Genomic DNA, 22,669 nt, shown 5'->3' with positions numbered 1-22,669 from the left:
GAGGTTGCAGTGTGCTGAGATCGCACCACTGCACTGCAGCCTGGGCAACAGAGCAAGACTTCATCTCCAAAAAAAAAAAAAAAACCCGGGCATGGTGGCTCACGCCTGTAATCCCAGCACTTTGGGAGGCCGAGGCGGGCGGATCACGAGGTCAGGAGATCGAGACCATCCTGGCTAACACGGTGAAACCCCGTCTCTACTAAAAATACAAAAAGTTAGCCAGATGTTGTGGCGGGTGCCTATTGTCCCAGCTACTCGGGAGGCTGAGGTAGGAGAATGGCATGAACCTGGGAGGCGGAGCTTGCAATGAGCCTAGATCACGCCACTGCACTCCAGCCTGGGCGACAGAGCGAGACTCCGTCTCAAAAAAAAAAATTGGGTATAAGCCAGGAACAGTGTCACACCTGTAAACCCAGCACTTTGGGAGTCTAAGGCTGGAAGATCACTTAAGCCCAAGAGTTCAAGATCAGCCTGGGCACATGGCAAAACCTTATCTCTTAAAAAAACAAAAAACAAAAAACAAAGAGATGGGGTCTTGCGGTGTTGCCCAGGCTGGTCATGAACTTCTTGGCTCAAGCGATCCTCCCACCTCAGTCTCCAAGACTGCTGGCATTACAGGCATAAGCCACCAATCCTGACCCCCCGCCAAAAAAAAATTTTTTTTTGAGACAGAGTCTTGCTCTGTCGGACAGGCTGGAGTGCAGTGGTACAATCTCGGCTCACTGCAACCTCTGCCTCCCAGGTTCAAGCAATTCTCCTGCCTCAGCCTCCCAAGTAGCTGGGATTACAGGTGCCCACCACCACGCCCTGTTACTTTTTTTGTATTTTTAGTAGAGAAGGGGTTTCACCATGTTGGCCAGGCTGGTTTCGATCTCCTGACCTAAAGTGATCCGCCCACCTTGGCCTCCCAAAGTGCTAGGATTACATGCGTGGGCCACCATACCCAGCCTAAAACGATTTTTTTTTTTCATTAGCTGGGTATGGTGGCATGTACCTGTAGTCTCTGCTACTCAGAAGGCTGAGGTAGAAGGATCACTTGAGTCCCAGGAGTCAAGGGTGCAGTGAGCCGTGATCACACCACTGCACTCCAGGCTGCATGACAGAGCAAGACTCGGAAAAGGCCCCATAAACCCCAAGATCTGGATCCATACTTTGGTTACTCCACCTGTCTCCCTTGAGCCCTAGAGGGAGAGCCCTGACACTATGACAGCAAAAACTTGACAGTGGAAAAGGCCACAGCATCCAGAGACACCAGGAGTACTGGCCAGGTCAGAAAAGGTACATCCCACGACTACAGAATCCTTCAGTCTCAGGATAATGGCCATGAGAAGAGAACAGCCCAGAGAGGATATGAGAATCCAGAAAGTCTGTAGATTATTTGCTGACAGTGAGCTTGCTACAAATAACAGGTCTGCAATTGCTGAGAAGTTCTGGTGCCCTCACCCCATGAAACCTCAGTTGCTGGAACATTTGTGGATGCGTCTTTAGAACTGGCTCAAGCCCTCTTGTTTACCAGACATTTCACTCCATACCGCTTCACTATTTCTATGCCCACTTACTATATTCAGATTACTCTACCCAGCAGGCCCCTAAGGGTTTTACAGTCAGTCTAGAACTTACCTCTATGTTCCAGATTTTGGAGAATATGGCTTCTGAGCTGAAAATGGAAATAGCTCCTTCTGACTAATGCTGGAAGTTCTGGAACATTCCCTGGGAACAAAGAACGCAACTTTTTCTGTCCATAAACATACAGAAGATCTCTCACCAACTATTCCCTTCCTCAAGGTGAGCTCTAGACCCACAAAAAAAGCCTGACATCCAGGCTACAAGTCTTTCCCTGGAGGACTCAAGGGCCAAAACAAATTAGGCCAACCTTAATTAGAGCTATTTTCTGTCATCCTGCCATCCCCACTGAGGCAGAAAAAACTCAAGAGACCACTCCCACAAAAGCCATTCCCTCAACTTATGGTGATAGTGCCTGATTCTAGGCTCAATCTCTCCAAGCACAGGGATCAGAATCTCAATTTTTTTTTTTTTTTTTTTTTGAGATGGAGTCTCACTCTATTGCCCAGGCTGGAGTGCAGTGCTGCGATCTCGGCTCACTGCAAGCTCCGCTTCCAGGGTTCACACCATTCTCCTGCCTTAGCCTCTCGAGTAGCTGGGACTACAGGCATCCGCCACCATACCTGGCTAATTTTGTTTGTATTTTTAGTAGAGACAGGGTTTCACCATGTTAGCCAGGATGGTCTTGATCTCCTGACCTCGTGATCCACCTACCTTGGCCTCCCAAAGTGCTGGGATTACAGGTGTGAGCCACTGCACCCAGCCCCAGAACCTCAATATTAAAAGTGACTTGGCAAGGCACAGTGGCTCACAACTATAACATCAGCACTTTGGAAGGCTGAGGCAAGAGAAATGCTTGAGGTAAGGAGTTCGTGACCAGCCTGGGCAATGTAGCAAGATCCTGTCTCTATAAAACATTTTTTAAATTAGCCAGGCGTAGTGCCACACAAGTACAATCGTAGCTATTCAAGATGCTGAAACAGGAGGATCACTTGAGTCCAGTAGTTCACGTCTGCAATGAGCTAGGATCATACCACTGCACTCCAGCCTGGGCAAGAGTGTGAGACCCTGTCTCTAAAAAAACTAGGCCAGGCGCAGTGGCTCCCTGCACTTTGGGAGGCCAAGGCAGGAGAATAGCTTGAGGCTCAGAATTCGAGACCAGCTTCAGCAATGTAGCGAGACCCGTCTACAAAAAAAAAAAAAAAAAAAAAAAGGAAAAAAAATTAGCCGGGTGTGATGGCACACACCTGTAGTCCCAGCTACTCAGGAGGCTGAAGCAGGCGTTCAAGGCTGCGGTGAGCTATGATGGCACCATTGCACTCCAGCCTGGGCAACAGAATAAGACCATCTCAAAAATATTTTTTAAAAAAATTCAAGCGGCTTAAACAATAAAGCCTTTATTGCCACACAGTCCAGAGCAGTATGAGACAGTCCATGCTAGCGCATGACAAATACCACGTATGATGTCAACCATGTCCATCAAAATGGTAAACCTTCCCAGGAAGCCCCCAGCAGATACCAGCTCAGCTCCTCTGGCCAGAGGTGGGTCATGTCCACAGCTAAACCAGTCAGGGGTAGGGAATGAGGTCTGTTTTGGGCTCTACCATTAATGATTCTCTACTGTTTAGAGCAAGGAGCACAAGGTCTCCTGTCCCACTTGCTGTAGGGACCTTACGGGGTGGATGGAGGAGGATGGCGGTGGACAAACTGACAGTGATGTGACACTCCCAACAGCCCCAGGCCAGTGAGAGTGCAGTGTGGCTCCTGAAAGCTTCCCACACGCCAGGCACACATGGGAACTCTCCCCGGGGTGGATGTTGGGATGTACAAGGTTTAGCTTCTTTCAGATGGCACTCTGATGGCCACTCTCCTCAATCTCCTTTCTGGAAAAAGACCCTTCCTGATGAACACGGTGCTAGCAGCTAATGACTTTCCCATGTGACCTGTCTTCCTGAGGCCTTTCTGAAGTATGGACTTTCTTGTGCTGAAGGAGGGTGGAACTATGTTTGAAGGCTTTCCCACACTCTGTACATTCATAAGACCTGTCTTCAGTGTGGAACTGCTGGTGCCGATTGCGGTAGGATCTGGTAGTGAAGGTTTTCCCACACAGGCTACATTCATAGGGCCGTTCCCCAGTGTGGACTTTCCAGTGCTGATAGAGGCCTGAACGGGTCACGTAGGCTTTCCCACATTGCTTGCATTCAAAAGGCCTTTCTCCAGTGTGAACTCTCTGGTGAAGAATGAAGCTATTATTGTATTTAAAGAACTTCCCACATTCTGTACACTCATAGGGCCTTTCTCCAATGTGCACTTTCCGGTGCCGAATGAGGGTAGACAGAACACTGAAGGTTTTCCCACATTTGCTGCACTCATAAGGCCTTTCCCCAGTGTGAATCCTCTGGTGTAGAACCAGTGCGTCTTTGCGGTTGAAGGTTTTCCCACACTCACTACACTTAAAAGGTTTTATGCCTGTGTGAACCTTCTGGTGTTTCCTCAACTTGGACGGGTAACAGAAGGCCTTCCCACACTCATTACACACATGGGCTGTTTCTCTAGGTTGAATTTTTCGGGGGTTAACGTGAGTTGACTTCTCCTTGGAAGCACTTGTGCCTGTTGGGCATCTGAAGGGTCTGTCTTCAGAATGCGTTATCAGATGGTCAAGGAGGGCAAAGGCCTTTGAGAACACCTTCCCACAGTCACTGCATTTGAACAGCTTCTCTGCCACACGGACTTCTTGCTGTTGCCCACAGTTGGAACCAGGTGGGAAGGCTGCCCCATGCTCAGTGTGCCTTCTTGGTTTCCCCTCACCATGAGTGTCCTGGGGCTGGATGACTCTGTAGCTCTTCAGATGCTCGGGACGGGCTCTCTCATCCTCCACTCTACATAGACCATCTGAAAGCAGAGATGAATCTGTTACTAAGAGCTGAACTAGAGGGAGGAGGTATCTTCATCACCAGTGCATGTGAGACACACCCACAGGGACTCCACAGAATTGCTGAAAGGCTCAGGCACGGTGGCTCACGCCTGTAATCCCAGTGCTTTGGGAGGCCAGGCTGGGCAGATCACCTGAGGTCAGGAGTTCAAGACCAGCCTGATCAACACGACGAAACCCCATCTCCTCTAAAAATACAAAATTAGCCAGGCATGGTGGCGTATGCCTGTAATCCCAGCTACTCGGGAGGCTGAGGCAGGAGCATCACTTGAATCCAGAGGCGGACGTTGCGGTGAGCTGAGATCACACCACTACCCTGTAGCTGAGGCAATAAGAGCAAAACTCCGTCTCAAAAAAAAAAAAAAAAAAAAAAAAATTGCTGAAAGGTTGCTAGGAAGGGTCTGGGTTGGGAAAGCCTGGCCCAACTGAACATGGCTCCACCAGACTACAGAATAAGGAAAACTTCAACTGAGATGAAGGCACAAGATAGGGTGCAGTGCAGGAAAGAGAAGTGGGGTCTCCAAGTCACCCCTCTGCAAAGGGTTTCAGCAGGGCCTTGGCTGCTGGGGACAGTCAAGCACTATGAGGAGGCATGTGTCTAGACCCAGCAAAATGTGATTCCAAAACAGTAGCTAGTGTTTAAGTAAAAATTAAGGATGGGCTGAAGTTCAAATACCTGTTTAAGGATATGAGCACATCTCGAGACACGCACTGAGTTGCCAATAGTAGACAACTCTGCACAGATACAGAGAAGGGCAATGAGGAGACACAGGCCAGACAGGCAGGAACATGTGGGGCCCGAAAGTCATGGTAGAGATGGCAGAATGCACAGTGTCCAGATAAGACAGGAAAGGTGGAAGGAAATAAGGTATGGTCACTGCCCTCAACACCAAGGTAGCAGTGTATGCAGACACTCAGCATTCTGTGAGCCCACTGTTGAAGCCAAGGTATTCCTCTCCACTCCACTTACCAAGACCAAAACCTCTCCTGGCTTCTGCTCTGCTGACTGGAGTCACATCCACCCAGCTGGGCACCCACGACTGTTCATCATTCTCCAGTTGGGAAAACACAGGGGATCTCAAAGGTGCAAGTCCTGCGGGCGACAGGTAGTAAAAGAAACAGGCTGGGCATGGTGGCTCATGCCTGCAATCCCAGCACTCTGGAAAGTGAGGTAGGAGATCGTTAAGCCCAGATGTTCGCAACCAGCCTGGGCAACACAGTAAGACCCCAACTCTACAAAAAATATATTATTTTAATTAGCTAGGCATGATGGCATGCACCTGCAGTCCCAGTTACTAGGGAGGTCATAGTGAGAGGACTGCTCGAGCCTAGGAGGTCAAAGCATCAGTGAGTCATGATTACACCATTGCACTCCAGCCTGGGCAACAGAGTGAGAATCTGTCTCAAAAACAAACAGGCCAGGCACGGTGGTTCACGCCTGTAATCCCATCACTTTGGGAGGCCAAGGCAGGTGGATCACGAGGTCAGGAGATCAAGACTATCCTAACACGATGAAACCCCGTCTCTACTAAAAATACAAAATATTAGCTGGGTGTGGTGACAGGCACCTGTAGTCCCAGCTACTCGGGAGGCTGAGGCAGGAGAATGGCATGAACCTGGGAGGCAGAGCTTGTAGTGAGCTGAGATCGCGCCACTGCACTCCAGCCTGGGGGACAGTGTGAGACTCCGTCTCAAAAACACAAACAAACAAACAAAAGGAAAAAAAAAGCCTTTCTATGAAGCAAAACCTAACTGAAGAAACAGACAGTTCAGCAATAGTAAAGATTGTAATTTCCTACCATCAATAATGAATAGAATCACTAAGAAGAAAATGAACAAGGACATAGCAGACTTGGACAACAATGAAAACCAACTAGCCCTAACAGACACCTACAGAGCATGCCACCTAACAACAGCAGGATATACATTGTCACGTGCACATGGAACAGTCTTCAGAACGTACCATTTGCTAGGATATAAAATAAGGCTCGGCCAGGTGCAGTGGCTCATGCCCGCAATCCCAGCACTTTGGGAGGCTGAGGCGGGTGGATCATAAGGTCAGAAGATCGAGACAATCCTGGCTAACACAGTGAAACCCCATCTCTACCAAAAATACAAAAAAAAATTACCCGGGCATGGTGGCGGGCGCCTGTAGTCCCAGCTACTCAGGAGGCTGAGGCAGGAGAATGATGTGAACCCAGGAGGCAGAGTTTGCAGTAAGCCAAGATTGTGCCACTGCACTCCAGCCTGGGCGACAGAGCGAGACTCTGTCTCAAAACAAACAAACAAAAACAAACAAATAAATAAATAAGTCTCAATCGATTTCAAAGGACTGAAATAACGTCAAGTATGGTCTCTGTCCACAAATGAATTAAAACAGAAATCAACAACAGAAAGAAATTTGGGAAACTCACAAATTTAAGGAATTTAAACAAAACATTCCTAAAAACCCAGAGTCAAAGAACAAATAAATCACATGAAAATTACAAAGTACTTTGAGAGGAATGAAAATAAAAACACAACAGGCCGGGCGGTGGTTCACGCCTGTAATCCCAGCACTTTGGGAGGCCGAGGCGGGTGGATCATGTAAGGTCGTGAGTTCGAGACCAGCCTGGCTAACATGGCGAAACCCCGTCTATACCAAAAAAAAAAAAAATACAAAAATTAGCCAGGCGTAGTGGCACGTAAATGTAATTCCAGCCATTTGGGAGACTAAGGCAGAAGACTCGCTTGAACCTGGGGGGCGGAGGTTGCAGTGAGCCAAGATTGCACCACTGCACTCCAGCCTGGGCGGCATAAGACTCCATCTCAAAAAACAAAAACAAAAACAAAAAAATTCGCCGGACATGGCAGCACATGCCTGTAATCCCAGCGACTTGGGAGGCTGAGGCAGGAGAATCACTTGAACCCAGGAGGTGGAGATTGCAGTGAGCCAAGATTGCGCCATTGCATTCCAGCCTGGGCAACAACACTCCATCTCAAAAACAAAAAGTAAAAAAAGAAAAAAGAAAAAGAAAAAAAACCACAACAAACAAAAAATTATGGGATGCAGAAAACACAGTGCTTAATGGGAACATTATAGCTATAAATACCCATATTTTAAAAGATCTCAAACCAATAACCTAACTTTACATCTCAAGGAACAAGAAAAAGAAAAACAACTAAACCCAAAGATAGCAAAAGGAGGAAAATAATAAAAATTACAGCAGAAACAAATGAAACAGAAACTAGAAAAAGAGAATCAACAAACCAAAATTTGGTTCTTTGAAAAAATCAACAAAATTGGCAAACATTTACCTAGAGTGACAAGAAACAGAGAGAAGACTCAATACAACTTCAAACAGGAATGGAAAAATTAAAAAATAAATGAAATACTATGTACAAATGCATGCCAACAAATTAGATAACTTAAGATGAAATGGACAAATTCCCAAGTAGACACAAACTATCAAAACTAACTGATTCAAGAAGAAATAAAAAAATCTAAATAAAAGTGTAACAAAGAGGTTTTTCTTGTTGTTATTAAAAAACTTTCCCCCCAACAGGCACACAACCCCAAGCCCTGATGGCTTCAATGGTGAATACTAACAATACTGAAATAAGAATTAACACTAATACTTAACAAACTCTTCCAGAAAACAGAAGAGAAGGAAATATTCCCATCTCATCCACTGACGCCAAAATTACCCTCATACTCAATACAAAGACATTATAAGAAAACTACACCACTGGTCAGGAATGGTGGCTCACACCTGTCATCTCAGCACTTTGGAGGCCGAGGCGGGTGGATCACCCGAGATCGGGAGTTCAAGACCACCCTGGCCAATATGGTGAAACCCCCGTCTCTACTAAAAATAAAAAAATTAGCCAGGCATAGTGGTGCATGCCTGTAATCCCAGCTACTCAGGAGGCTGAGGCAGGAGAATCACTTGAACCCAGGAGGTGGAGGTTGCAATGAGCCAAGATTGTGCCACTGAACTCCAGCCTGGGTGACAGAGTAAGATTCTGTCTCAAAAAAGAAAAAAAAAGCAAGTATTATAAGCCATGACAGGGAATTTATCCCAGTAATGCAAGGCTGAACATTTGAAAATCAATTACTGTTGGGAGGCCGAGAAGGGGCAGATCACAAGGTCAAGAGATCGAGACCATGCCAACATGGTGAAACCCCATCTCTATGAAAAATACAAAAATTAGCTGGATGTGGTGGTGTGCACCTATAGTCCCAGCTACTCGGGAGGCTGAGGCAGGAAAATCACTTGAACCTGGGAGGTGGAGGTTCCCAACACTGCACTCCAGCCTGGAGACAGAACAAGACTCCGTCTCAAAAAAAAACAAGACAATTATTGTAATACACCACGTTAATAGAAGAAAGGACAAAAATCACACAATTATTTCATTAGACATTGGAAAAGCATTTGACAAAATCTAGTGACGTTTCTTTTCTTTTTTCTTTTTTTTGAGACGGAGTTTTGCTCTTGTTGCCTAGGATCCAGTGCAATGGCACAATCTTAGCTCACTGCAACCTCCACCTACCAGGTTCAAGCGATTCTCCTGCCTCAGCTTCCCAAGTAGCTGGGATTACAGGCATGTGCCACCTCTCATGGCTAATTTTTTATTTTTTGTAGAGATGGGGTTTCACCATGTTGACCATGTTGGTCTTGAACTCCTGACCTCACCTCAGGTAATCCACCTGCCTTGGCCTTCCAAAGTGCTGAAATTACAGGCATGAGCTACTCGTGACTTTTCTTAGTAAACACATTAAATGAACTAGAAAGAGCAGGGAACTTCCTCACCTGAAATGGGCATCTGCAAAAAATCAACAGCTAACACCATACTTAATAGTGAAAGACTGAACACCCTCAAGATAGGGAAGAAGGATGTCTTCTCTCGCCATTTCTACTGAATAAAGTACTGGAGGGTCGAGCTAGGTCAGTGAGGCAAAGGAAGAAGTAAAAACTATTTCTATTCATAGATGGCATGATCTTATATATGGAAATAGGAAGGAATCCACTAAAAAACTATTTGAACTAATAAACAGACTTAGTAATGCTACCGGATACAACATTAGTGTACAAAAACCGATTATATTTCTACAACTAGCAACAAACAGTCCAAAATTAAATTTAAAAAAAATTCCATTTAAAATAGCATCAAGCCAGGCGTGGTGGCTCATGCCTGTAATCCCAGCACTTTGGGAGGCCAAGGCGGGTGGATCACCTGAGGTCAGGAGTTCAAGACCAGCCTGGCCAACATGGCAAAACCCCATCTCTACTAAAAATACAAAAAATTAGCCAGGTGCTGTGGGCGCCTGTAGTCCCAGCTACTCGGGAGGCTGACGCAGGAGAATGGCATGAACCCCGGAGGCGGAGCTTGCAGTGAGCTGAGATCGTGGCCACTGCACTCCAGCTTGGGCAACAGAGCGGGACTCCATCAAAAAAAAAAAAAAAAAGAAGTACTGTTGTACACTGATAATACAAAACATTGAAAAAACAAAAGAGGCCAGGAGCGGTGGCTCACGCCTGTAATCCCAGCACTTTGGAAGGCCAAGGTGGGCGGATCACGAGGTCAGGAGATCGAGACCATCCTGGCTAACACGGTGAAACCCTCTCTCTACAAAAAATACAAAAAAATTAGCTGGGCGCGGTGGTGGGCGCCTGTAGTCCCAGCTACTTGGGAGGCTGAGGCAGGAGAATGGTGTGAACCCGGGAGGCGGAGCTTGCAGTGAGCCGAGACTGCGCCACTGCACTCCAGCCTGGGTGACAGAGCGAGACGCCGTCTCAAAAAAAAAAAAAACAAAAAAGAAGAAACAAAAGAGCTAAATAAATGAAAACATATCCCATGTTCATTGACCTAAAGATTTAATACTAAGACAGAAATATTGGCTGGGTGCGGTGGCTCATGCCTGTAATCCCAGCACTTTGGGAGGCCAAGGTGGGCAGATCATGAGGTCAGGAGTTTGAGACCAGCCTGGCCAACATAGTGAAACCCCATCTCTACTAAGAATACAAAAATTAGCCGGGCATGGTGGCACGAGCCTGTACTCCCAGCTATTCGGTAGGCTCAGGCAGGAGAATCGCTTGAACTCTGAAGGCAGAGGTAGTGGTGAGCCAAGATTGCACCACTGCACTCCAGCCTGGGCAACAGAGCGAGACTCTTGTCGCAAAAAAGGAAAAAAAAAAGGTAATATTCCTCAAACTGTTCTGATTAAAATTCATGGGTCAAGACTGGCCCAGGGAGGTCCCTGCAAAATTTCTTTTGTAGGAAGGCAAAACCCGGAGCACAGAGAAGCCATATCTTCAAGAGAGTCACATGGCCAGGAAGAGGCTGAGCTTGGTGGGATTTGGTGGGCAAACTATGAAACATCTGACCCCCAAAACCTGCTCCACTGGCTCCTGGGGCAAGAGGTGTTGAGATTGCCAACAGCATCGCTCAGAGAAAGGCAGAGAAAGCGCACACAGCCGAGTCCCACCACCCACAACACCTACAACAGGGAATCTGGGAAGAAACAGCTCCTGTGGTTTGGCTTCGTTACGGACAGAACTTGGCATGGGGAAAATGCGGGGGTAGTCAGTGTGCTGAGGGACAGTGTGAGAGACTTACCCAGTGAGCTAACGAGTGCAAAGTTCTCCAGCATCACATCCTGGTATAGGCCCTTCTGGGTCACATTAAGGAGCCCCCACTCCTCCCTGGAGAAATATACCGCCACATCCTCAAACATCACCAAGCCCTGCAATGATGGGTCCAACTGAACCTTGGGGTCAATGATGGGCAGAAAAAAACAACCAAAATATGGACAGATGGACACATTCAGGCCCTTGACCTGTATCTCAGGGTCCTATCACATCTCTCCCTGACGTTATCTTTCCCTATAAGACCCAAACCCTTCCTCACCATACTCCCTACACATACCCTTATACCTTCCTTCTCCTATCCCAGAGGAATATCAGAGCTGCTGGCGTTACTGATGCCTCTGGTGTTACTACTGGAAACTGTGTCCAGCCCAAAGCGACAACAGGCTGGTGACCAGACTGATGCCATCTATGTGCAGGGCCAAGCACACAGGCTCCACTCTATCTCCTGCCTGCCAATTCCAGTCCCAGAAATCACACCTCTCAGACGCAACCAAACCTATGCTGATCCTTCTCCCTTAGGTCCCAAGTACCTGGTCCCAGGGTCCAGTCTGCCTCCTGCTCGACAGGCACAAAACTGGACAGCAGAAAGCCTAAAACTCTACACCCTCGGCACAACCTCCCCAGTTTACCCTATAGGCAATCGCCTGGCCTTCCACACGCCGTTCGGCACATGCGTCTCCAGAGTGCCTGGCACAGCAACTACGACCCTATCCTGTCCCAGTCCTGCGGCACATCTCCAATGGCTCCCACTGCCAAGGGCATGCCCCAGCCCTGCATCAAAGACCTCCCCCGGGAACCATACGCAGATCTCCTGCCCTCCTCCAACTCTGCCCTGGCACACGCCGCCCCCCACTTGGCGGCCCCCCTCATTCCTCGGAGGCACCCTCTGCTCACCTCCGTCTCCCCGGCCATCGGACAGTGCGGGCGGAACCCGTGGCCTGGACCCACGGCCTCAGCCGAAACGCGTCCTGGGCGCGGAAACCCTCGGCCGCCGTGGAATCTTCCCGGGAAGCTCTCCCCACGCGGTTGAAATGCGTCCGAAGACAGGGAGCCGCTTCCCGGAGCCGCGGGGAAGGAAGACGGTACGGAGGCCCGGGAGACCCACGGCGCCTGTCCGCGAGCGACAAGTCTGAGGAAGATGGAGTCACTCGCCGGTGGGGCACGGCGCGTGGAAGGCGCAGCAAGGGTCCCTGCCCTTCACCTCGCCCAGGGGATCGCGAGGAAGTCACTCAGGCCCACGCAGAGCTGCCTGGGGCGCGGGGACAGATTTCCCGCCGAGGACTGCGGACTGCCGGGCAACGCCGGAACTCCCGGAACTCCCGTGGCCTCCGCCTCCCGCAGCTCGGCGCCCCTCACGCCACGACCTCCATTCCCGGCTCTCCTCGCGGCGCGGCTGGGTCGTTGCCAAGGCGATAAGGGAGGGTGCCGCTAGCGCCTGAAGCGGGGCGTGAACTACATTTCCCATAAGGCGCCTCGACGTGCGACCGTTCAGAGTTGGCCAATGGAGGCCCAGGAAGGGGAACCTTTGGGCGGGCCCTGCTTGGGGCGGGGCTTCCGGCTTCGGCTTTCGGCGCTGGCTTCGGGGCGGTTTACGGCAGTGGGATCGTTGGGCTGTGGGCCGTTTCGGGGAGGGTCCGCTGGTCTTATTGATGCCTCTGGTGTTACTACTGGAAACTGTGTCCAGCCCAAAGCGACAAGAGGTTGGTGACCAGACTGATGCCATCTATGTGCAGGGCCAACGTGCGAAGGCGCGAGAGTCGGAAAGTTCTGCTTCGGTGACCTGTAGGCGTCCTGGCCGCGGTGAATGTTGCTGAGCTCCGGTGACCTCATAGTGGAGGGGCGGCCACGTGGGGCCATCGGACCGCGCCGCGCGGGGGCGTTCGCCAGGGCCTCCGCAGAAGCTCGCCTGTGCCCGCAACCGCCCCGAAATCCTCTCCCTGGCACCGTGTCCGCTTTACGGAGCCCGGAGCAAGGCTCAGAAAAACGTCCCAGCCAGAAACATGGTACATGCCTGTCATCAGGCAAGTCTTCGAAGAGCTGCTGGGACCGGGGGCCGGGGGACCTCGTTAAGAGGCGGTGTCGGGGGAAGGTCAGCGGTTGTGTTTCAGATGTGTTGGGCTTTCCGCGCCCCACAATGCGGGCGACGTGTGGGCCACAGGTGTGAATGTCAGGGACAGGTCGCCCTGCACATGGCCGAGGCACGGTAGACTCGTAGTCTACCCCATATCAGGCCATGGTGAGCTCAGGTATGGGGGCCTGGGACAGGAGGGTGAGTACATGACCGAGTACGTCAGGGCACGGCGTCTGGGACACATCAGGGGAGGACGCTGACAGGAGAGTAACCGGGCTCCTGGGTGTCTTGCGCTGAAGTCAGACGCGTTCATGTTAGAGCATGTGGGCCTGCGTCCCCCCTTACGAACGGAGTTCTTAGGCAAGGTCCAGAGGAACTTCTACCTCAGGGGGATGCAGGAGAACTTCGCACTAGGTGCTGCGTCAGGTCACTGGCATCATCTCTCTCCCCAGCCAGAACTCTAGTTTTTTTCCTCTGCTCTTTCCATGTTCCCCTTGGAAGTCGCTGTTGGTCGTGGCAATGAGGCCCAGATCATGCCACCTCCTCTAACAAGTGACTGAGTGGACACTCCACACAGTCTACCCAAGGGCCACGAGTGGCCAAGATCGGGGCTCAGAAGTCTCTGAATCTTCGCAGCAAGTCATGTCCAGCTTGGTCACTTCCTGTAAGATTCCAGGCACTGCATGCACTGACATGGTTGCGTGTGGGGCCACCGGGTCCTGCCTGGGAGCCTTCCCTGGATGTTCACTTTGTGCAGTTCTGTGTTTGTCTTGGAGTAAGGATTATTGTCACTTGCTGGGGCATGGTGTTTTGGCCTCTCCTGGGCTGGACTCTGAAAAACTCATCCTCCGTAGGTCTGATGGCTTCTACATTCCCACCAGCAGGTGGACCACATGAACTCAAAACTAGTTGTGACAGAAGGACCCTGAAGAGATCTACCCCTGGTGAATGCCCCCAGGTGTGGGCTGTTCTCACCTGGTGCCCTCACAGGTCTTGGTGCCTCCTGTCAGCTCCCCAATTCCAGTTTTCTGGCCATGCCCCCACTCTGTCCCCTTCTATCAGTGTCTAGCTGTGCAATGTTTGCCTCTCCTTAACATGTCCTCAGCTGACCCCATATCCTTAGATAGTCCTTGCAACCCTGTTCCTCAGTGACTCCTGTGTATTCTCTCCAGGGGAGACACAGGTGGGACACCCCCAAGCTCATGGTACATGCCTGTCATCAGTACCCCTGGACTGACCAACTTGTTCATTCCCCCACAGGATTGCCCTTTACAGTTCATGAGTTCCCCCAACTGGAGTGCAGACAAGAGCACTGATTGATGGACCAGGTAGACTTGAAACCAGGAATAACACAAAAGTTATCAGAGGCTCAGCCATGGAGATTGCAGGCTGGGGATGGAAGTATCCCTGGAGTTGAGCTGCTCTCACACCTAGTACCTGAGTTATACCCCTGGTGTATGGGTACCAAGGTCACTAGCCTTGCCACTTTTCTATGTTCCTGATCCCCTACTAAACAGTCCACCTTTTTGCCTACTTCTCCTGACTCATGTACCCTGTCCCCCACTTGTCCCCTCTTTCTGCCTAATTTGAAGACATTGGTCATCCCATAACCTGTCCTGGGCTAATATATATCCTCGAATTGTTCTTGAAAATCTGTTCCTGGCCCAGCACGGCCCAGCACTTTGGGAGGCTGAAGCGGGTGGATCATGAGGTCAGGAGATTGAGACCATCCTGGCTAATGCGGTGAAACGTCTCTACTAAAAATACAAAAAATTAGCCGGGCATGATAGCGGGCGCCTGTAGTCCCAGCTACTTGGGAGGCTGAGGCAGGAGAATGGTGTGAACCTGTGAGGCGGAGCTTGCAGTGAGCCGAGATGGCGCCACTGCACTCCAGCCTGGGCAACAGAGTGATACTCCATCTCAAAAAAAAAAGAAACTCTGTTCTCTGAGATGGGCTTGATCTCTCCCATGGGTGGAGCAGAGGAGTAGAGGGTCCAGGGGGCCTGAGTCTCCCATAGGCTGTTTGCCCTGAGTCATAAAGCCAGTGGGAGGCAGTGCTACAGTTTGATTCCAGGAAGTCTCAGGCCCAAGTTCTCACTCTTAACCAGTTACCTTTCCTGGGCTTAACAACTCATTATGTTTTTCCTGGCACTGCTTCATTGGACCTCACTTTAGTTTCACTTTTTTTTTGAGATGGAGTCTGGCTCTGTCACCCAGGCTGGAGTGCAGTGGTTCAATCTCACTGCAACCTCCACCTCCCAGGTTCAAGGGATTCTTCTGCCTCAGCCTCACAAGTAGTTGGGACGACAAGCATGTGCCACCACACCCAGCTAATTTTTGTATTTTTAGTACAGTCAGGGTTTGGCCAAAACAGTCAGGGTTTCACCATTTTGACCAGGATGGTCTCCATCTCCTGCCTCCCAAAGTGCTGGGATTACAGGCGTGAGCTACCACATCCGGCCTATTTGTTAACATTTTAAAATGAATATTAGTACATTATTAACTAAACCCGTATGTATTGTACATTATGTGGGTTTTCACAAATGCATAAACTCATGTATCCACAATTACAATATGGCACAAAATACTTTTACTGCCCCAAAAAAATTACTTGTGCTACTATTCATTCCTCCCTTCCTCCCTCCCACTGAGCCCCGGGCAGTCACTGCTTTACTGTCTCTATAGCTTTACTTTTTCCAGAATGTCATAAACTTATAAAGTAGGTAGCTTTTTCAGTCTGGTTTCTGTCACTTACCAATATGCATTTCAGACTTCTCCATGCCTTTTCATAGCTTGGTAGCCAAGTTAATTTTATTGCTGAATGATATTCCATTGTACGGATGTAGCACAGATTAGCCATTTATCTATTGAGGGACATCTGGGTTGATTCAAGTTTTGAGCAATTATGAATAAAGCTGCTATAATAATTTGTGTGGTTTTTGCGTGGACGTAAGTTCTCATTTGTGCAAATACCCAGGAGTGCAACTGCCGTATCATATGGTAAGACTATATTTAACTTTTTGTAAGAAACTGCCAAACTGTCTTCCAAAGTGGCTATACACCATTTTGCCTTTCTACCAGCAGTAAATGAGAGTTCCCATTGCCTCACAACCTTGCTAGCATATGGTGCTGTCAGTGTTTTGCGTTTTAGCCATTCTAATAGGTGTATAGTAGTATCTCATTATTGTTTCAATTTGCAATTCCCTAATGGCTTATGATGTGGAGCACATTTTCATATGCCTATTTGCCATCTATGTATTTTTCTTAGGTGAGGGGTCTATTCAGATCTTTTTTTTTTTTTTTTTTTTTTTTTTAGAGACACAGTTTCCTCCTTGTTGCCCAGGCTGGAGTGCAATGGTGCGATCTTGGCTCGCTGCAACTTCTGCCTCCCGAGTTCAAGCGATTCTCCTGCCTCAGCCTCCCAAGGAGCTGGGATTAGAGGCATGTGCCACCACACCCAGCTAATTTTGTATTTTTAGTACAGATGAGGTTTCTCCATGTTGGTCAGGCTGGTCTTGAACTCCTGACCTCAGGTGATCCGCCCACCTCAGCCTCCCAAAGTGGTGGGATTACAGGCGTGAGCCACCACGCCTGGCCTTGAATTGTACACTCTAAATGGGCAAATGATACGGTATGTAAATTATTTTTCAAAAAAGCTGTAATTTTTTGAAAGCACAAGTAGATGTCTGGGAGATTCTTTGAAGAAGTCCAGTACTTAATGTGAAGTTTCCCACAAGGATAAAAATGAAAGCATCCATCCCCCTGGTGGGGGGACACAGGCCACAGGTAGCTTGTGGCCCCTCTTGGGCACTTCTCCCATCACCCTCTGCTCCTTCTGCAGCGGCTGACAGAGCAAGAGGAAACCCCAACCTAGGGCGAGACTCCCAGCTTTGCCACGCCAAGCCGGGCCCCAGGGGAGCCAGTTCGAACCCTAGTCTCCCTGGGATGAGAAGACCTCAGCACTAACAGGTTTGCAGGTGGGTGTGGGGTTAGGGCGGGTCAGCTATGTGATCCAATCAACCTATGTTCGAATTTGACTGCACTAAAAAAAAAAAAAAAAAAAAAAAAAAAAAAAGCTTTCCCCCACCACCCCAAACGGAGTCTCTTGCTCTGTGGCCCGGGCTGGAGTGCAGTGGCGCGATTTCGGCTCACTGAAGCCTCCGCCTTCCGGGTTTAAGCGATTCTCCTGCCTCTGCCTCCTACAGGCGCAGGTCACCACGTCCGGCTAAAAAGAAAAAAAAAAGTTTTTTTTTTTGAGGAGTCTCACTATATAGAATCCTCACGTTATACTGTTTGGATCTGCGTTAAAATGTATTCATAACTATATGATCTGTACTCACAGCCACCGCCCCCCAACAACTTAAGCCCGCGACACTGTGCCACAGACCCGCCCAGGCGTGGCGTGGGGACAAAACACGTGAGGGCGCTCGAGGGGCCTGGCTCTCTCGCTTGCTGCTCACCTAAAGCCCCGCAGCCTCCTGTCCCCCATCTTGGGGTCCCGCAACCTCGAGTCTCACAACCTTGGGGGCCACAGCCTCGCTCTGCGCGCCGCAGCCTCTCCTCTCGCCAACGCCATCAGAGTGCTGGTGCTGACTGGTCGCGGCCCCGGCGCCTGACGCAGTCTCCGGCGTAACGTGGTCGTCATGGCAACGCCGGCCTCCGGTCCCTGATTGGCCGTCGAGTCTGGCGCGCTTTCCCTGCCTCACCTAACCGGGCTGCGGTGTGGAGGCGATGATGGAGGCGCAGCGCAGGCGGGACGAGTTGTTATGGCGACCAGAGTCCCGCCTCTTCAACGCTACGTAGGGCCTCCGATTGGTCCGCGCTTCCCCGAAGGCCTCTCCGCATTCTGGGCGGGGCCAGCCCGGGGCTTGAGGAGCGAGAAGGCAGGGTGGTGACTCTAAGGTCAAAGGAGAGAACTGCGGCTGTGATCTTGGTAAGGAGGGAAACCCAAGGGTGCCAGCACGTGCGGTTGAGGTGAGAAGGGCTCTTGCAGAACGCTTCCAGGACCCAGATTCGAATGCACGCCCTGCCCAGCTGGTCAGCCTCAGTTTCCCCATCTGTCAGTCTGGACAGTGATCCTCCCAGCGTCCGGCGAAGCCCCGCTCTTGGCCCTTGGTCCCTCGGCCTGATCACAAGAGGGTGTCGCGACGGCTGGGGACGGGTCTGGCATGGGCAGGGACCTCTCCGACCCTCATTGAGGAAAGAGTGGCGGAATCCGAAAACCGGGCCCTGGCGTCCCTCCTGCAAGGTGGGGAGGAGAGCTGGACGGCAGGATTTGGGAAGGGCTTGGGGAGCAGGGGACCCCTGAGCGTGGCGGGGGAGGCAATGCTACCAGAACCTTGGCTCTGTTGGCTCAGCCCCCTGGACCTCGTCTGCTCCCTGAGGTTGGTCCTTGCTCCTCACCCTGGTGCGGCCTGGTTCACAGTAGGCGCTCAGTAAACACTTGTGGATGAAGGAAAAAGAGGATTTATTGTCGTTCATTTACAGAAAAGAGAATCAAAGGCTGTCCCGTGCTGGGCCCTCTGGCACCGGGCTTCACAAGCACCCAGGCCTGCCAAGAGGAGCAAGTCTGGGGCAGAAATGCTAAGGGGCAGGGTGTACATTAGTGATGGGGTGGTCAAGGAGAGGCTAGAAGGGCACAACTCCAGCTCTGAAGAAGAGAAAGAGGAGATTGGCTGAGGCCCGGCAAGGGTGGGAGGCATCCCCCTGGGTGGTTTCAGGCAGCCCCTTTGTTTGAAGGCAGTGGGTAGGCAGGCAGACACCAGGCACTAAGGTAGTAATCAGCAGACCAGATGCTTGGCAACCCCTAGGCTCAGTTATCAGCCTCATTTTACTGCAAGAGAGAATGAGGCCCCTGGCTCCAAGCTGATAGAGTGCAGAAGCCACAAAAGCCCCTGGGAGCGAGCTGGTTAAGACAGAGAGTGGGGCCAGCCCCGCCCAGTACCCTCAGCCCCACCCCTGGCCTCCCCAGGTCCTCCTGTATTTGTGCAGGCTATGCCACCGGCCTCAATGCCAACTCCTGAGCATCCTTTAGGACACAGCTGCCTCCTCCAGACAGCCTTCCTGGACCATCCTCAGGCAGAGAGCATCCTCTCTCCCTCTTCTATGCAACACCAGGCAAGGGCCCCTTTCTGACCTCCTGCTTGGCCCATCTGGGTCAGATCTACTATTGCACACCCCCACTCTTCTAGGTTGGGTGGGAGAGGGAAGCAATGAGGAGGATCTCTGAGACCCTATGGTAGGCACAATAATGGCCTCCAAAGATATCCCAGTCCGAATCCCTGGAACTTGTGAATCTTTTACCTGACACCACAAAATGGACTTTGCAGGTGTGATTAAATTAATGATCATGAGATGAGGAGACTATCTTGGATTATCGGGGTGGGTGCCATGTACTCATAGTGTCCTTTATAAGTGAAAGAGGGAGGCAGGAGGGTCAGAGAGATTTGAAGATGCTGCACTGCTGGCTTTGAAGGAGCCAGGAGCCAAGAAATGCAGCCCTAGAAGCTGGAAAAACTAATGAAGTGGATTATCTCTTAGAGCCTCCAGAAAGAACTAGCCCTATGGGCACATCCACTTTAGCCCAGGGAAACTGATTGTGGACTTCTGGACTGCAGAACTGCAAGATAGTAAGTGTGTGTTTAGCCAGGCATGTGGCCCGTGCCTGTAATCCCAGCGCTTTGGGAGGTGAGGTGGGTAGATTACTTGAGACCAGGAGTTCAAGACCAGCCTGGCCAACATGGTGAAGCCCCATCTCTATTACAAATACAAAAAGCCGGGCATGGTGGCAGGCGCCTGTAATCTCAGCTAACTGGGAGACTGAGGCAGGAGAATCGTTTGAACCCAGGTGGCAGAGGTTGCAGTGAACCAAGGTTGCGCCACTGCACTCCAGCCTGGGCTACAGAGCGAGACTCTTTCTCAGAAAAAAATTAATTAATTAATTAATTAAATAAGGCTGGCCGTGGTGGCTCAGGCCTGTAATCCCAGCACTTTGGAAGGGCGAGGCGGGCAAATCACAAGGTCGGGGGTTCGAGACCAGCCTGACCAACATGGTGAAACCCTGTGTCTACTAAAAATACAAAAATTAGCCAGACATAGTGGAGGGCGCCTGTAATCTCAGCTACTTGGGAAGCTAAGGCAGAAGAATTGCTTGAACCCGGGAGGCAGAGGTTGCAGTGAGCCGAGATCACACTGCACTCCAGCTCAGGCGACAGAGACTCCGTTTCAAAAATAAATAAATAAATAAATAAATAAATAAATAAATGCATGTTCTAAATAATTAAGTTGGGGGTATTTTGTCACAGCAGCCAGAGAAAATGAATAGACCACCCACCAACTCTGCTGCTGTCTCACCAGGTTTCTTCCCTATGAGGCTGGGCTGTGGCTGCCCAGTGACTCAGTACACTGGTCCCAACCCCTGTGGGTGATCGGCATGTGGGTGTGGGCAAGAACGGGTCTGGGAAGACACACTATGGACTCCCTAGTATTCCTCCTCTGGTTCCCACCTGGAAGCAGCAGCTCACACCAGAGCTAGCTCTAGGCAGTCCTGGGCCCAGGGTGCATTCCCAGGTTGCCTGGGTCACCTGCAATTCTGACACTCCCTTGTTTGGCACCTACTGTATGCTGGTATACTGGTGCTGAGAACACACGTAAACAAATCAAACAGGAGCCCCCAGCCACATAGAAGTCACATTTCTCTTTGGAACATGCCGGGTGCCCATTCCCAAAACACAGCACTCCATCCCAGAGTGAGGTGAGGCAGGATGCGGGGGTGCAGGGCCTGGGAGGAAACAGAAGCCCCAGGTTCAGTCTGCACAGAGGATAGCTGCCATCTACCCCCATAACTAACCCAGGAAGGCTTCTGGGAGGAAGAGGACAGGAGCCCATACACCACCTTCCCTGCAGGTTGCTGTCTATCGAGAAGGCTCAGGGTTCACCTTGAGGCACAAGAAAGGACGCTGAGCAGGACAGATGGAGCCCTGGAGGAAGAACTGCAGTACTGGCACCAAGATATTAATCGGGGGTGATGGGGACTCTAGTGGCCAGGGAAAGGGACTAGGATCCCTCTGGCTAACCAAGGAGGTCCAGGACGTCCGCCCCCACACTGTCTGCCTCTGTGTGACCCCTGGGGTGACCTTGGCCTCTCTGAGCCATGATGAGCCCAGCTGCACCACAGCATATTGGGAGGATCCTAGAAGCCACGACCCAGCGGGAAGTGGAGGCTGCCAGAGCAGTTTGGGACTTAGGACTGGGGCGGGAGCCAGTCTTTAAGACTCAAGTTCCTCCCCAGCCCTGGCCAGGACACCCTGCTCCTTCAAGTCTGAGCCCCAGCCCCAACCAGGTGTGCAGGATGCAACTCTACACCCGGGATCAGCATGTAGACAGCTGGAGCCCACCCAGGCCCAGATGCAGGCAGTAGAAAAAAAACTCCACAGATGGGTGGAGAGATGGAACATCCCCTGCAATGGGCCAGCTGGGGAGGAGCATAACCAGGGAATAATAGCCGCAACAGCTCTGCCCTCCAAAGATGGCTGCCACCTGTGGCCAGTCCGAAGGATGAGTGCTTCGGCGCTGGTAAAGACGCTCCCCCAGCACTCTGTGGTGAGGATGAATGGGGGTACTCCCAGCAGGACCCGTTCAGGAATTCGTGTGGGGCTGCCTCTGGCTGGGCACCTGCATGGATGTCAGTCGGGGGTGTCCACAGCTGGACTCCTACAAGGGATGAGGATCAGGGATGCTTCCAATTGCACCCCCACGGAGTAGGGGTTCCGGAGCAGGAGCAAGCCCTAGCAGGACCCTCATGGAGGTCACGGTCAGGGCACCCTCCGCTGTACAGCCACAAGAATGGGGGTCAGGGGTGTTTCCAGAGGATCCTTGTGGGATGACTGCGGTGCCTGCTCCTGGAAACGGACCAGCCCCACGGTGACAATGCCAACGATGCTTGCCCCAGGCCCCAGCCTGGAGAAACAGGTAAGTGCTGTGCGCCCTGCTGAAGGCCCCAGATAACACGGAGGTGCCAGGCCTGGCGGCAGGACTGCAGTGCTGGCGCCTTACTGTGGGCCCCACGGCCTCCTCGCACCCCGTGGCCACGGGGCCCAGCCGGGGCCAGCCTCTGTGCCCCACGTGCCGTCCGATCGCCTGTCCAGCGTCCCCTCGTTCTCCGCCGGGTCCTCGGGGCCCGCCTGGGGCTCCAGCGCATCTTCTGCAGTTTCTGGCAGAGTCGTGTCCAGGTCAGGGCCCGTGGGGCGCGGCGTCCAGGGCACCCCCGGCGTGGGCCTCGGCGGGAACCAAGAGAAGCCTGGCGCTGGGGCGAGCGCCACGAGCTGGGGCCGCGCGGGGCCGGAGGAGGGGGCGTGCGGGATGAGGAAGAAGATGTAGACGCCCGAGACCACGAGGCCCGCGGCCACCAGCACGGCCAGCGCCACGGCCGCGTTGAAGACCCAGGCCGGGCTGGCCAGCGACAGGCGGCGC

At 51.3% G+C, this 22,669-nt stretch overlaps 2 protein-coding genes across 6 annotated transcripts in view; both read right to left on the bottom strand.

Moving 5' to 3' along the window:
• Positions 1-2,937: 2,937 nt before the first annotated feature.
• On the bottom strand, positions 2,938-13,371 carry ZNF584 (zinc finger protein 584). Of its 5 annotated transcripts, XM_023197532.3 has the most exons (5): positions 12,022-13,371; positions 11,096-11,222; positions 5,468-5,588; positions 5,172-5,295; positions 3,619-4,455 (listed from the first exon to the last, which is right to left on the bottom strand). In XM_023197532.3, exons 1-5 carry the CDS (start codon positions 12,037-12,039, stop codon positions 4,408-4,410), a joined length of 438 nt encoding a protein of 145 aa, XP_023053300.1. In that variant the 5' UTR covers positions 12,040-13,371; the 3' UTR covers positions 3,619-4,407. The 5 variants fall into 5 exon arrangements, with proteins under 5 accessions (XP_023053296.2, XP_023053297.2, XP_023053298.2 ...); XM_023197528.3 differs by lacking the exon at positions 5,172-5,295 and having other exon boundaries at positions 2,938-4,455; positions 5,466-5,654; positions 11,096-11,246; positions 12,022-13,345; XM_023197529.3 differs by lacking the exon at positions 5,172-5,295 and having other exon boundaries at positions 2,938-4,455; positions 5,466-5,588; positions 11,096-11,246; positions 12,022-13,341.
• An 8,877-nt stretch (positions 13,372-22,248) lies between these two features.
• RNF225 (ring finger protein 225) overlaps positions 22,249-22,669 on the bottom strand; it is a 1,317-nt gene continuing 896 nt past the window's right edge. The window contains exon 2 of the mRNA XM_031934880.1: positions 22,249-22,669. This exon is cut by the window's right edge and continues 21 nt beyond it. Coding sequence (XP_031790740.1) covers positions 22,249-22,669 — 421 coding nt within the window.

The sequence above is a fragment of the Piliocolobus tephrosceles genome, chromosome 21 (assembly GCF_002776525.5).
Source record: "Piliocolobus tephrosceles isolate RC106 chromosome 21, ASM277652v3, whole genome shotgun sequence".
Classification (NCBI taxonomy): domain Eukaryota; kingdom Metazoa; phylum Chordata; class Mammalia; order Primates; family Cercopithecidae; genus Piliocolobus; species Piliocolobus tephrosceles.
This window is presented reverse-complemented; position numbering and strand designations above follow the sequence as displayed.

Excerpts from the sequence above, each read along its gene's own strand:
- ZNF584 (XM_023197528.3), bottom strand. Across the intron at positions 5,655-11,095 it reads TGCACTCGTTAGCTCACTGG|AGTGCTGGGATTGCAGGCAT; the intron begins GTAAGTCTCTCA and ends CTCACTTTCCAG. Across the intron at positions 4,456-5,465 it reads CAGGAGAGGTTTTGGTCTTG|ATGGTCTATGTAGAGTGGAG; the intron begins GTAAGTGGAGTG and ends CTCTGCTTTCAG.